This window comes from Dipodomys merriami, unplaced genomic scaffold, assembly GCF_024711535.1.
Source record: "Dipodomys merriami isolate MVZ:Mamm:240054 unplaced genomic scaffold, mDipMer1.0.p SCAF_4, whole genome shotgun sequence".
Taxonomy (NCBI): Eukaryota; Metazoa; Chordata; class Mammalia; order Rodentia; family Heteromyidae; genus Dipodomys; species Dipodomys merriami.
The window spans coordinates 82645402-82657845 of NW_027205603.1; the positions used below are offsets into that span (position 1 = coordinate 82645402).

The window sequence follows — 12444 nt, forward strand, 5'->3', positions numbered from 1 at the left end:
CTCCTGAGTAGCTAGGATTATAGGCATGAGCCACCAGTGCTGGGCATTGGGCTACAGTCTTAAAGAGTTCCCAGCTGAGTGAAACTGGGCTATCAGACTCTGGAATGCCCTTCAGAGGTGACTCAAGTTGGAGCAAGAAGACCTAACGTCCTCTCTGATCAAGAGTTATGGAATGTGATGTAGATGCTGGTGGCTCATGGGTGTAATCCTACCTACTCAGGAGGCTGAGATCTGAGGATCTTAGTGTAAAACCAGCTAGGATATAGCAGATCCAGCAAAATCTGAAATTAAAGGGGTAGCTCAAGTGGTAGAGTACCAGCCTTGAGTGGAAACAGCCAAGTGATAGCATGAGGCCTGAGCTCAAGCCCCAGTACCAAACCAAACCAAACCAAACCAAGAGTTATTATTGGCTGTGGACCTCTTTGAGGTCTTCTCTATCAAGGCAATTCCCCAAGGACTCTTGATAAGCAGCCAGGGAGAAAATCCAGTCCCCAAGGGTAGAGGAACTGGAGGGAACGATCACATCACAGAGGCTACACAGACTCCAGTGACCCCCAGGGGCTTTGGGCACTTGCACCATGGTATTGTGGACCTCCTGGAAGAGGCCAAAGTAAGTACACAGCTTGGAGTACATTGCTTGCCCACCAACACCATTATGGAAAAACCTAACTGAAAGCTTAGTGGGCCTTAGATTCTGACATGAGACACTTTTTTAAAAAGAGTTAAAAAAAATGTTATTATAAAGGTGATATACAGAGGGGTTACAGCTAACACAAGTCAGGTGAAGAGTACATTTCTTTTTGGACAATGTCACCCTGTTCCTCTCTTTGAGAGAATCTTGAAAGATAGAAAACCTCAAGCAGGCTCAGGGCCAACGTTAGCATGGCACAACATCGTCCCAAACAACCTGTGTCGCCATGGCTCTCTGCCACCTTTCTGGAGCACTACTTCCTGCCGGTCCACATCCTGCTGGCCTGGCCACCTGTGGTCCATACACACTAGGGAGACTGTCCACCCTCATCCCTCCAGCTCAAAGGCTTTCTAGATGGAGACTTCTCTAACTCCTCTTCTCCCTAGGAATTTAGTCCCTCCTGAGTCCCTTACAAGTGCCCAAGAACTTGGCTATGTGCCCATGTGCCAGCTAGTGAACCACAGCAAGGAATTTAATCATTTAAGAAGAACGGGGCCATGCCCATCATATTATTACTGATTTCATTTCTACCTCTCTGTGTGTGTGTGTGTGCTTTTTCTTGCTCAAGGCTGGCACTCTACCGCTTGAGCCAGAGCTCCGCCACTCCCAGCTTTGTGGTGAACTGGAGATAAGAGACTCACAGAATTTTCTGTCCAGGGTTGGCTTTGAACTTCGATTCTCAGATCTCACCAGTTTAGGATTTCCAGGTGTGAGCCACCCAGTGACAGGTTCCATTTCCGCCTTGAATCCCTATAGCCTAGGCCTCAGTAGATGCTTAATTAGCATTTGTTGAATGGGTAACCAGTGTTGAAACGGACTTACTTGGGGAGCCTGGCTTGGTAATAGAAAATTGCTCAGCAGCAGTAGAGAGGAAGGACTTCCATAACAACGTTACCTTTGCTTAGAGTCCAGGGACTCCACACCGATCTGGTTCTCTCAAGAAACATAAAGGACACAACCGGACCGATTCCAAGGCGGTTGCACGGAGTTTTTGCACAAGATCTGGTATCATTCTGTGCTCTCCAGATAATCATACTGCATGAAGTGCCCTGCCCGGCGGTGCCCAGAGTGCCTCTCAACCGCTTCCCCCGGAACCCAGGCTGGCACCGGGGCGGGCGCGGTGGCCGGGCCCCGCGGCGCGTGCGGAGGCCCGGGCGGGGGCCGGAATGCGCGGGCGGCCACGTGGGCCCCTTCCGCCCGCTCCCGCCGCCTTTGTTTCCCGGCGGCTGGGGCGCAGGAAGCTCCGCGAGTCCGCGCGGGGGGCGGCCCGGGAGCCCGGAGGAGCTATTTCCGTGCGCCCGGGGCGGGCGGCGCGCGGGAGGGGCGCGGAGGTGGAGGCGCGCAGAAGGCCCGTGTTTGCTTTCGTTTCACCCAACAGAAGGTTCTATTTGCGGCAGCGAGCAGACGCCGGGGATTCGGGCTGGGGGGGTAAGGAAAGGGGGAAGAATAAAAACCACGCTCACTACCACGCTCCGGTCTTCCCCGGAACTGCCGCGTGGGGGGAGCGAATGACGGCTTCTGGAACGCATCACCTTCCCTCTCCCTCCCTTCCAGGGCTGCAGGCGCACTTCCGTGGTGCTCACAGCTCCAACCAGGGGCTCCCCAAAAGCGGGAGTGGGGGAAATCCTCCTTTCCCCCCTCCCCTCCCCCCGGGGGGCAGAAGGTATAACCGCGAGGCTGCCGCAGCGGCGCCGGCTAAACGCCCAGGTGCGCGCGCCCGCGGTCCATTGTGTGGCCCTGAATGAGGCGTGCGAGCCAATCAGCAGTCGCTTCGTCCCCCTAGGCCCCGCCCCTCCCGCCCCCATCCCGGGGACCCTGACGTCACGGGAACTCCCCCCTCCCCCCCGCCCGGTTCCTTGGGTTTGCAGCGCGCACCACGCGGGGCCGACCGGGGAGCGCGCGCCGCCTGCCGCCCAGCCTGGACCCCCCACCCCCCAGCGGGGAGGGCGTGCGCGTGCCCGAGGCGGCCCGGGACGCTCCACCTGCGCCCGTGAGCGCGCAGCCCCGAGCATCCCCAGGCCTCGGGCCACCGGGCCCCTCCCCTCCGTTGTCCTCCCCCGCCTCTCGCCCCTCAGTCTCCTCCCTGCGCTTCGGTGCCTGCGAGCCGGGCGGCGCGGCCGGAGTCGTCGCAGCCACCTCATTGCACAACCCGGCTTCCCAACTGTTTACACAGCCCAGCCTGTGAGTGTGTGTGAGTGTGTGTGTGTGTGTATACAGCGTGAGTCACCGGGAGGCGGAGGAGGTGGAGGAAAAGGAGAAGGAGGAGTGCACGGCCGGGATCAGTGCGGCGCACACCGGCTCTCACACTCGGCCCCTCGCGCCCGCCCGCTCTCACGCCGGCAGCTCGGGAGCGCGCCGGATCCCAGCGCCGCCCGAAAAGTTGCTCGGGCTTTGGCTCCCAGACTTCATCGCTTTGGGAAGCGCATCTGCTCGGGGGCCTCGGGGCTCAGGGCCACCCCGGGCAACGCGGCCGCCGCCGCCTCGGCCGCCGCTCCGCGTTCTCCGCGAGGCTCCCCAGCGAGCGCCCGCGGGGCTCCGGGGCTCCTCACCCGCCGCCGGCGAACCTGGAAGCGCGACCCGCGCTGCGCGCCTGCAACCCCGGCTCCGACCCGAGGCTCCCGCGTCGCCGAGCCCCAGCCGGCGCTGCTAACTCCCTCCCGCCGTCTGGAAGCCCCCGGGACCTTCTGGTGCGGATCCGGGGCTTTACCCAGCCGGGGCCGCCCGGGTCGGGGTCGCGATGCGGGTCGGTCCTGTGCGCTCCGCCGTGAGCGGCGTCCCGCAGCCCCGAGGTCCGGCTCTGCTGTTCCCGGCCGCCCGGGGCGCCCCGGCCAAACGCTTGTTGGACGCGGACGACGCGACCGCCGTGGCCGCCAAGTGCCCGCGCCTCTCCTCCGACTGTTCGAGCCCCGCAGACTACCTCAGCCCCCCCGGCTCTCCCTGCAGCCCGCAGCCCCTGCCCGCCGCCCCGGGGGCCGGCGGCGGCGGCGGCGGCGTACCCGGGCCCAGCCGCATCGCCGACTACCTGCTGCTGCCCCTGGCCGAGCGCGAGCATGTGTCCCGGGCTCTGTGCATCCACACCGGCCGCGAACTGCGCTGCAAGGTGGGTGTCCCCGGGACCGGCACCCGTCGGGGCGCCCGGTGGGGGGGGGGACCCGGGTCCGATCGCGGCGGCTGGGTTTGGGTCGAGTGGGATAAGGCGATGCCTATTCAGGTTCTGCTTTTTGGAGATCGAGGGGTTTCCCGCGAGTGGCTTTGTGGGGGGGGGGTCGAGGACCGTGCGGGGTCCAGCGCTTGCTCTCCACCTTCCTTGCCCGGGCACTCGGCGCGGCCGGCGCGTGGCGTTCCCTAGAAGCGGTGGAGTTGCAGCGGATTCCAGGGCCATGCCATCGCCCTCCTCTCCCCCCCCCCCCCGCCTACCCCCCCTCCCCGTCCTGGGGTGGGGTGGGGGAGGAGGACGCCCTGCAGTGGGCGCCGCCGCGGGGCTGGGAGCAGCTGGCAGCTCCGCCGGAGCGCCGGGCCCCGCGGTGCCACCGGCCCGGCCTTGAAGCCCCGCGGAGACCCACGGAGCCGGGCGGGGGTCGGGGGACGACACGGGGCGCTCTTCCTCCCGGGACAGCGGCTCTGGGCCGGAGCAGAAGTGTCGGAAAGCTCAGAACGCACGCTTTCCATTCACTTTATTTGTTCCCAGCCAACGATTTCCATTGAGCGATACGTAAGCGTTCCCACCCCGCGAGAAGAAGGCTCCGTGGGGCGCTCCTGCCGCACGCGGAGTGGCTCTAGGGGAGCCGCGCACCCGCCCCGCGGCACGCCCCGGAACCCCCCGCTCAGCCTGTGTGTGCTTTTTGTTTTTCATCCGCTCCCCACCTCGAGGTTTAAGTTGCTCCTGGGTTTCCTGCCGCTCACCTGACCCCCCCCCCCCCCGTCTCCACTCACCCCCCCAGCTTGTTGCTGCCACCTACTGTTCACTTTCACGAAATTTCCAACGCGTGATCAAGACCAGTTTGAAGGCGAAATAGTTCTGTATTTATTTACTTTTTTTTTTTTTTTTACCACGACAAGTGAAAACAACGCGGGACACGCTTTTTTTTTGAATCATCGCGGTGGGTGGGGAGGAGGGTGGAAGACAACTGGACGAGACTTTTTCCGGTAGATGCCAGACCATCCACCTCAGAGGTGGGGTGGGTCTGGCCATTGTGCAACCCCTTCCAGTTCCTCCGAGCAGATAATAGCTGAATCCAGATGGTGACAGCCCGTGTGTCACCGTTTCCAGTTGAGTCTAGGATATGAGTAATCAGACCGAACAAAAGGCCCTTAAAAGAGGCCAGCCAGCTTCTTAGAGGACCTGTGGTGCAGCTGGGCTGGGCTGAGGAGGGGGCAGGGGAATAAGCAAACAAATGGAAAAAAAGAAAAGAAAAAAGACCATTGACAAGGGGCCCATCCCCTGGTGTGAGAATGTAACCATGGCCTGGCTGCTTACACCTGAGTCACACAACTGTAGGCTTGTTGCTTAAGGCTGCGATGTCACAGTCTCCTTCCAAGTCATCTCTTCCTTTCCTTCTGACTAATGACAGCTCTGCATGTTTGTGGCCTTGCTTCCCCTTGGTGGCCACACAGTCACCGCATTCTTCATCCTTTCTGGGCTGAACCCTTTGGGTCTGCAGAAGGCACATGGATGCCAGAGACTGCTTTTCAGTCTTGACCACAAATGCACTATCTGTCACAAGGAATGACCTGAGCCAGAGAGCTGGGGCTTAGTCTCCAGTAGTGTGAAGCTGGGGGGAGGGGAAGCCTGGGGGGGGGGAAGAGAAGGGAATAAATGAATGAATAGGGTTTATGGTCATCCAAAGCCCCAAACTTGACAACTACAGCTTACTTCCAAAAGGGTTTTGGGGAAGCAATCTCTGTGTTTGTTTTTGTTTTTAAGCCATCCCCAAAATGACCCACTGTCTCTCTGCAGGTGTTTCCCATTAAACACTACCAGGACAAAATCCGGCCTTACATCCAGCTGCCCTCTCATAGAAACATTACCGGCATCGTGGAAGTGATCCTCGGGGACACGAAGGCCTACGTGTTCTTTGAGAAGGACTTTGGGGACATGCACTCGTATGTGCGGACCCGGAAGAGGCTCCGGGAAGAGGAGGCAGCCCGGCTCTTTAGGCAGATCGTTTCAGCCGTGGCCCACTGTCACCAGTCCGCCATCGTGCTGGGGGATCTGAAGCTTAGAAAATTCGTCTTCTCCACGGAGGAGAGGTGAGCGGCCGCCACAGCTCCTCCTGTGGCCTTTTGGAACCAAAAAATGAAGGTACAGGTTGTGTAGTTAGGTGCCACGCAAACCTCAAGGGTTCAGTTGTTCTTAGTGTTTTTAGCAATCCTGAAAAGTGACAGCCAAGGTTGGTGTCTGGGTGGCGCTTCTATATAGATGTCAGGTGTCAATTAGATTCTCTCCTCACTTCATATTTCCCCTCCTTGTCAGAAATACGAGTCTTCTGAGGTTTGGGTGTTCACCTGCCGTTCCGTGCTGTTGATGAGTTGTCAGTTCCTTACCTACACCAGGTTTCTTTCTCCATAGTTTGGAGGGTATGGTGGAACTAGCTAGCCCGTGGTGTTTGCTGAATTCCAGCCACCTCCCTCATGCTACATCCCTGTTCCATTTCAAGCCAGGTCCCTTGTATTTTTCTTCATATTATCTGGGGATGTTGTGTGTGCGGGTATGTCCCCATGCATGCATGTGTGCATGCGTGCCTCAGTTCTGGGCTTGCACTCAGGGCCTACATGCTGTTCGTGAGTTTCTTTGCTCAGTGCTAGCACTCTACCACTCGAGCTACAGCTCTACTTCTGGCTTTCGAGTGGTTTATTGGAGATAAGAGTCTCACAGATTTTCCTGCCCAAGACTGGCTTTGAGCCTTGATCCTCAGATCTCAGCCTTCTGAATAGCTAGGATTACCGGTGTGAGCCACCAGTGCTCAGCTTTTGCTATTTTTTTGTTTTGTTTTACACATCTCATTTGGTGCATTTTCAGAAAATAGCCACATGGAATAGTAAATGGAAGTTGGGTAGAATGGGCTGCTAAATATAGATCTTGGCTTACCTCATAAAGGACAAGATGAGCTTGATAAGAGAATGAGACCTGAGATTTGAAGTGGAGGTTTCAGGCAAGGCAATTCAGGAAGCTGAATAAGAGAGACCAGTCAGGAGAGGCAGACCACATCTCTTGTGGAAAGATGAGGAACAATATTAATCCTGTAGAATTGTGGAGCCCAGAGAAGTCACATAAGGCTAGTCCTATTTGTATATTTCCCCCCCCCCTTTAAAACTCCAGAACACACTGAAAAGTGTAGAGTTGAATTGCCTTCAAGTATGACTTTGTATCTGACCTTGCAAAAAAAAGTATTGAAACATACTGATTAGCTCACAAAAGCAAACAGTTTGAAATGAAGTAGCCAATTCCTGGAACCTGCTGCTTCAGTACTAGGATGCATTTTTCTGAAACATGCCTTTACACACCTCCTTACCAGCTTTTGAAATCTGCATTGCACAGGCCAATGTCATGGGCACAGATTTGGCAACCCGGGGGTTAAGCAATGGCAGGCTGACGCTATTCGGGTAACCAGCACAGGTGCAGGGTTTTAGTACTCTAGCAGCCAATCAGGGGCCGACAGTGCCGGTTGAGTCATATTTTCCGTTTACAGAACCAATGGGTATTTTACATAACGACCAGGAGGTCACGCTGAGGACATACCAAAGTTAGCACATGTATACTACACTCCAGGGAACAGGAAGGCAGAAGAAGGGGGAAAAAAAAACCACCCGCCAGACCTTTGAGAGGAAAATGAATTGATCCATCAGCCAGTTCCGAATGTTTGCATTTAACTTCACAACAGATGACTTACAGGAAGGAACTGAACTGTTTCCCAGGGGCAGAGAGAGGCAGCTCCCACCCATTGGACATTAAGCATTCCCTTTGGCCTTTGGGAGAACCCAGGACGCTTGGATGGCTGGTTCTAAATAAGGAAGCACCAGGAACTTGACAAGACAGCCTGTGACCAAAGCTTTATCCAGACTGCTTACCTGAACAGAAACCCACAGAGAAAATAAATACGTGTATGCACTGATTTGCCAGCCTAGATGTTGGGTGTGCCAGTGTAGGTGTTCTTCATTTTTAGGGGACCTGTGTCCCTTAAATCCATCAGCCACATTCATTTGTTCACATCATTTCTCTGCTCAGGCTAAAGTTTCTTTGCATTTTAAATCCTCAGCAAATGTAATGAGCATCCTTTTCAACTTCTTGCCTTGGTTATCAACATCTGGGGCTTGGGTGGATAGTTTATTATATCTACATAAACATAGTATATGTATTGTGTGTGTATATATAGAGAGAAATATGTTATGCTCTAGCAAGTTGTGTGTGATAACAGTGAAATTGGGGTCCAGTTCTTTAATGCAGAATGGGGGGTTCAAGTAACTCTAGCCGTCATTGGTCATGATGAGGGAGGTGATGGACTTGTGGGCCACGCAGGCTCTCCCTGTGGAAGGAGGGTCGTCTGCTCTTCCCCGGTAACTCAAGTTGAAAATGTCAGCATTCCCGAGACAGTCTCTCAGTTCTGCAATGTGAACTTTGTCAATTGTGTAAGCCCTATTAGGGTATCTCTCACAAGTTCTAGCATCACGAATGCTATTTGGGACTTTGCATCATACCTCCCCACCCCAGGCACTGTCTCAGGTGCTTTACAAACATTGATTGCAGTTTGTGTTGGTTTGTAAAAACTCCAGTCCAGGGTGCTTACAGGCCCAGTGCTTACTGGATGAAGGGGGTCAATGACATTTCCTGGGGCCTTTGTTTTTGTGCGTGTGGGCACTGTTACTGGGCAGGCCGTGGTATTTCATAGCAGCTGACTTGGGAGTAATCACTTGGTTCTTCTCTCCCACAGAACCCAGCTCAGACTGGAAAGTCTGGAAGACACACATATCATCAAGGGTGAAGATGATGCTTTGTCTGATAAGCATGGCTGCCCAGCCTATGTGAGCCCCGAGATCCTTAATACCACGGGGACTTACTCTGGAAAGGCGGCGGACGTTTGGAGTCTAGGGGTGATGCTCTATACCCTTTTGGTGGGACGATATCCCTTCCATGACTCAGACCCTAGTGCTCTTTTCTCCAAAATTCGACGTGGACAGTTCTGCATTCCTGAGCACATTTCCCCCAAAGCCAGGTGCCTCATCCGCAGCCTCCTGAGAAGAGAGCCCTCCGAGAGACTTACCGCCCCTGAAATCTTGCTCCATCCCTGGTTCCAGTCTGTCTTGGAACAAGGGTACATTGACTCAGAGATAGGAATTTCAGACCAGATTGTCCCAGAGTACCAGGAGGACAGTGACATTAGTTCCTTCTTCTGTTGATCCTCCCTCCCAGAAAACCTCAGAAACCTCAATTCTCACACATGGCATTTCCATTGCTGAAGATGGACAGCCCCTCTGACATGGTGGTGCCACCACCATCTTGGGGACTGCACTGAGATTGTCACCGTAGAACTCAATGTGGCTCCCCTTGTTGCTGTTTGGGATGAGTAACTTGAGTAATGGGAACAGATCTGCTGCCCTGGAAACTGGCTCTTCTTTGTACAGATCCACCACTGGCTGCTCTGGCGGACTTGAGGATGCTGGATCTCTGTATGAAGAGCATCCTGCACCAGCGGTCAAGTGTTCGGAGTGCAAACATTTACATGGGAAAGGAAGTAAATCATGGCATTTTTTTCGGGGGGGGGGAGGTGGCAATAACCCCATTTTTAACAGGATGACAAATAATTTGGGTCAATTAACCTGCTGCCATCTTTGAACTTGTCTTTGGTAGCTGGACTTGGCTACCATAGTTTCTCTGATCAGAAGTTCTTTTTTTGGGGAGGGGGGTTGCTCTAACACTCATTATTGCTCCAGTGACTGCTCTGTTAAGAGCTTAAGAGCCTGCCTGAACCCTGAACCCCATACTCAGACTCTTCTCCCAGATTCTGCCAAGACCTCATATGCAATAATGCCTTTCTTCTGACCTTGAAAACTTGACCCCTCCCCTCCTCAGCTCACCATGGAAAAGTGTCAAAAGATTCACATGGAGCTATCTCAGAACTCTGAGCACAGAGACTGAAGTTTTCATTTGTTTTGGTTTTAACATAATTTGATCACTTGAAAACAGTTGCTTTTTTAGGTTCTTCTCCAGTATGCTACCATTTTATCCTTTCCTTCTTTTCCCCAAGAATATCTCAGGGTGGAACATTTTGTCTAGAAGGAGAAAGATAAGCCAACTCCCTAGCCTGGCTCTCATAGGAGCAAATGTTAAACATCTTTGTACTTGGATGAAAGTGGATTTTGGAGTCTTAAGGGATGTTCAGACTAACTTCTCGAATGATACAGGAACAGCCCTCTCCACCCCTCCCCCGAGATACTGGTCTGCCCCTGGCATTTTACCTGGGGCTTCTGCTTTTTGCATGATGGGTTTTTGGAATTTCACATGCGGTGTGGTTTGTGAATGCATCCACCTTGCCAGTTGCCAGAGTGACAGGAGTTGCAGTTTTATTTAAGTCCGAAGAAACTTCAAAAATGATCCCATCCTAACTTTTTTGTTGTTGTTGTTGCTGCCACCACCTGGGCAGAAATTTTCTTTTCAGCTTCTGCTTGAATGTCTCCAGAGGTAAATTCACTTCCCCGAAAAGTAAAACTTCTCAGAAGAAACTGCAAATTGCTTTAAAAACACAAGTACTGATGCAAAACAAAACAAAACACAAAACCTATCTCAGTTGCTGTCTGGCCCAGGGCTGGCATCAGATGGTTAAGCGGGTAGAGAAAACATACTGTATTTTGAGAAATGGCACAAAACCAGGCAGGTTTCTTCAAGGGCTATCCCAAGGCAAAACTACTAACATGCATTGTGAGAATGCTGTGTATACCTCACGTACTGTGTACTTTGTACAGTTATTTTACCTTTTATACAGATGTCTGAATGTTTTTGTTGTGTGACTGAGGCTTGTGGTGTCGTCTGTGTGTGTTGTGTCTGAATAGCCTGCATGTCCGGAACCACGTGAAATGTGAACGATCGTCGGCAATGTTATCTTGACGGAATCATGGGACTTGGAGGAGGGAGGCTGGGCCCCTGTCGCATGGAGGCCCTGTGGTTGCTTGACTTGTGTATCTGTGGATACATTATCCAACTGAGGACTCTGAGCTGGCAGGGACTTCTGCCAGGACCGCTAGAAACACTAGATCCTTTCTGTATGTGTGTGACCAGTGAGATGGCTGTTGCTGACTTTAGAGAAATTTTAATAAATCTGGTTTCGTAAAGCGGTGTTACGAGTTTCCTTGGAAGGCAATCGGCCTTTGCCTTTTGCTGTTCCCCCAAACAGACTCCAGAATTTTGAGCCTCCTGAGAGACAGTAGGTAGACATGACTGCTAAGGATGGCCTTTTCTGGACTGCTTTTTTTTTTTTTTTTGTCAATTCAGATTCACTTTAATGAGTGGGATTCGTTGGATTCGTTGAAACCAGGTTGGTGGGAGCTTAGGGAAGTGTCCTTGAGCTGGAAGAATTCCTCTGGCTTTTAGTCCTATTTGGAAGAATTTGACCAAAGATTTTAATGTTCCAAGTCTCCAACAGAACGTGGTCATTTTTGTGGAGGGTCACCTACGTTTCTGAAGATGTATTGGGACCTGTTGAGAAACATCCCCTACTTTGAGCCGGTGAATAATGGAGCTAGTCCCCACTCGTTTAATGAGTAAAACTGGAAATGGAAAGAAGAAAATTGATTTCAATCACAAAGGTAGAGAAAGGATTTTTGATTTAATTACATCTATAGCTTCACTATTCAGAATCTTATCTAAACAAAGCAAGCCAGCATCCTGATGGATTTGTTTTTCAAATACATTGTAGAGTGCAACAAACGTATATAGGGAAAACCCACGTGTAAGTATGTAGTCCAGTGAATTTCATACACTGAATCCACCGGTGAGGTCTGGGAAGGCCAACAGCAGTGCTCCAGGAACTCCACTGGCCTTTCCTGCCATTTCCTAGAACCACCACGGAGTACATGGGAAAATTTACACACACACACACACACACACACACACACTAGAACCACCACGGAGTACATGGGAAAATTTACACACACACACACACACACACTAGAACCACCACGGAGTACATGGGAAAATTTACACACACACACACACACACACACACACACACACACACACACACACACTAACCACCACGGAGTACATGGGAAAATTTACACACACACACACACACACACTATATTTTACTTTATTTTTGCTGGCCCTGGGGATTAAACTCAGGGCCTGTGTGCTGTCTCTGAGCTTTTTTGCTCAAGGCCACCACTCTACCACTTGAGCCATAACTCCACTTCCAGCCTTTTCATAATTAATCAGAGATCAGTCTCACAGACTTACTTGTCTAGAGTGGTTTGGAACTGCAAACTTCAGATCTCAGCTTCCTGAGTAGTTAGAATTACAGGTGTGAGCCACTGGCACCTGGTGTGGAGTGTATTTTTAAATATCTTTACTTTTTTTTTGACATAAGATTGTGCTGCCTAGTTCAAACTGCCATGCACTGGTGATCCTCCTGCTTCAACCTCTAGGGTTTGGATTATAGGTGTGTACCACCATACCCAGCTCACAGCATAGACTTAACCAAACAGTAAAACTGTCCTAAGACCTAACTCAACAGCCCTGGCCCTACACAAAGAGGTGCAGGTCA

The 12444-nt window shown here is 52.6% G+C and overlaps 1 protein-coding gene across 1 annotated transcript; it reads left to right on the forward strand.

Annotated features, from left to right (window-relative positions):
• Positions 1-2829: 2829 nt before the first annotated feature.
• On the forward strand, positions 2830-11018 carry Trib1 (tribbles pseudokinase 1). The gene is made up of 3 exons (XM_069991394.1): positions 2830-3791; positions 5649-5941; positions 8620-11018. Exons 1-3 carry the CDS (start codon positions 3429-3431, stop codon positions 9083-9085), a joined length of 1122 nt encoding a protein of 373 aa, XP_069847495.1. The 5' UTR covers positions 2830-3428; the 3' UTR covers positions 9086-11018.
• Positions 11019-12444: the final 1426 nt, after the last annotated feature.

Bases quoted from the DNA above. Each gene is read 5' to 3' on its own strand.
- Trib1 (XM_069991394.1), top strand. From the start codon at position 3,429: ATGCGGGTCGGTCCTGTGCGCTCCGCCGTGAGCGGCGTCCCGCAGCCC. The intron at 3,792-5,648 runs GTGGGTGTCCCC...GTCTCTCTGCAG, and splicing joins GCCGCGAACTGCGCTGCAAG to GTGTTTCCCATTAAACACTA. The intron at 5,942-8,619 runs GTGAGCGGCCGC...TCTCTCCCACAG, and splicing joins GTCTTCTCCACGGAGGAGAG to AACCCAGCTCAGACTGGAAA.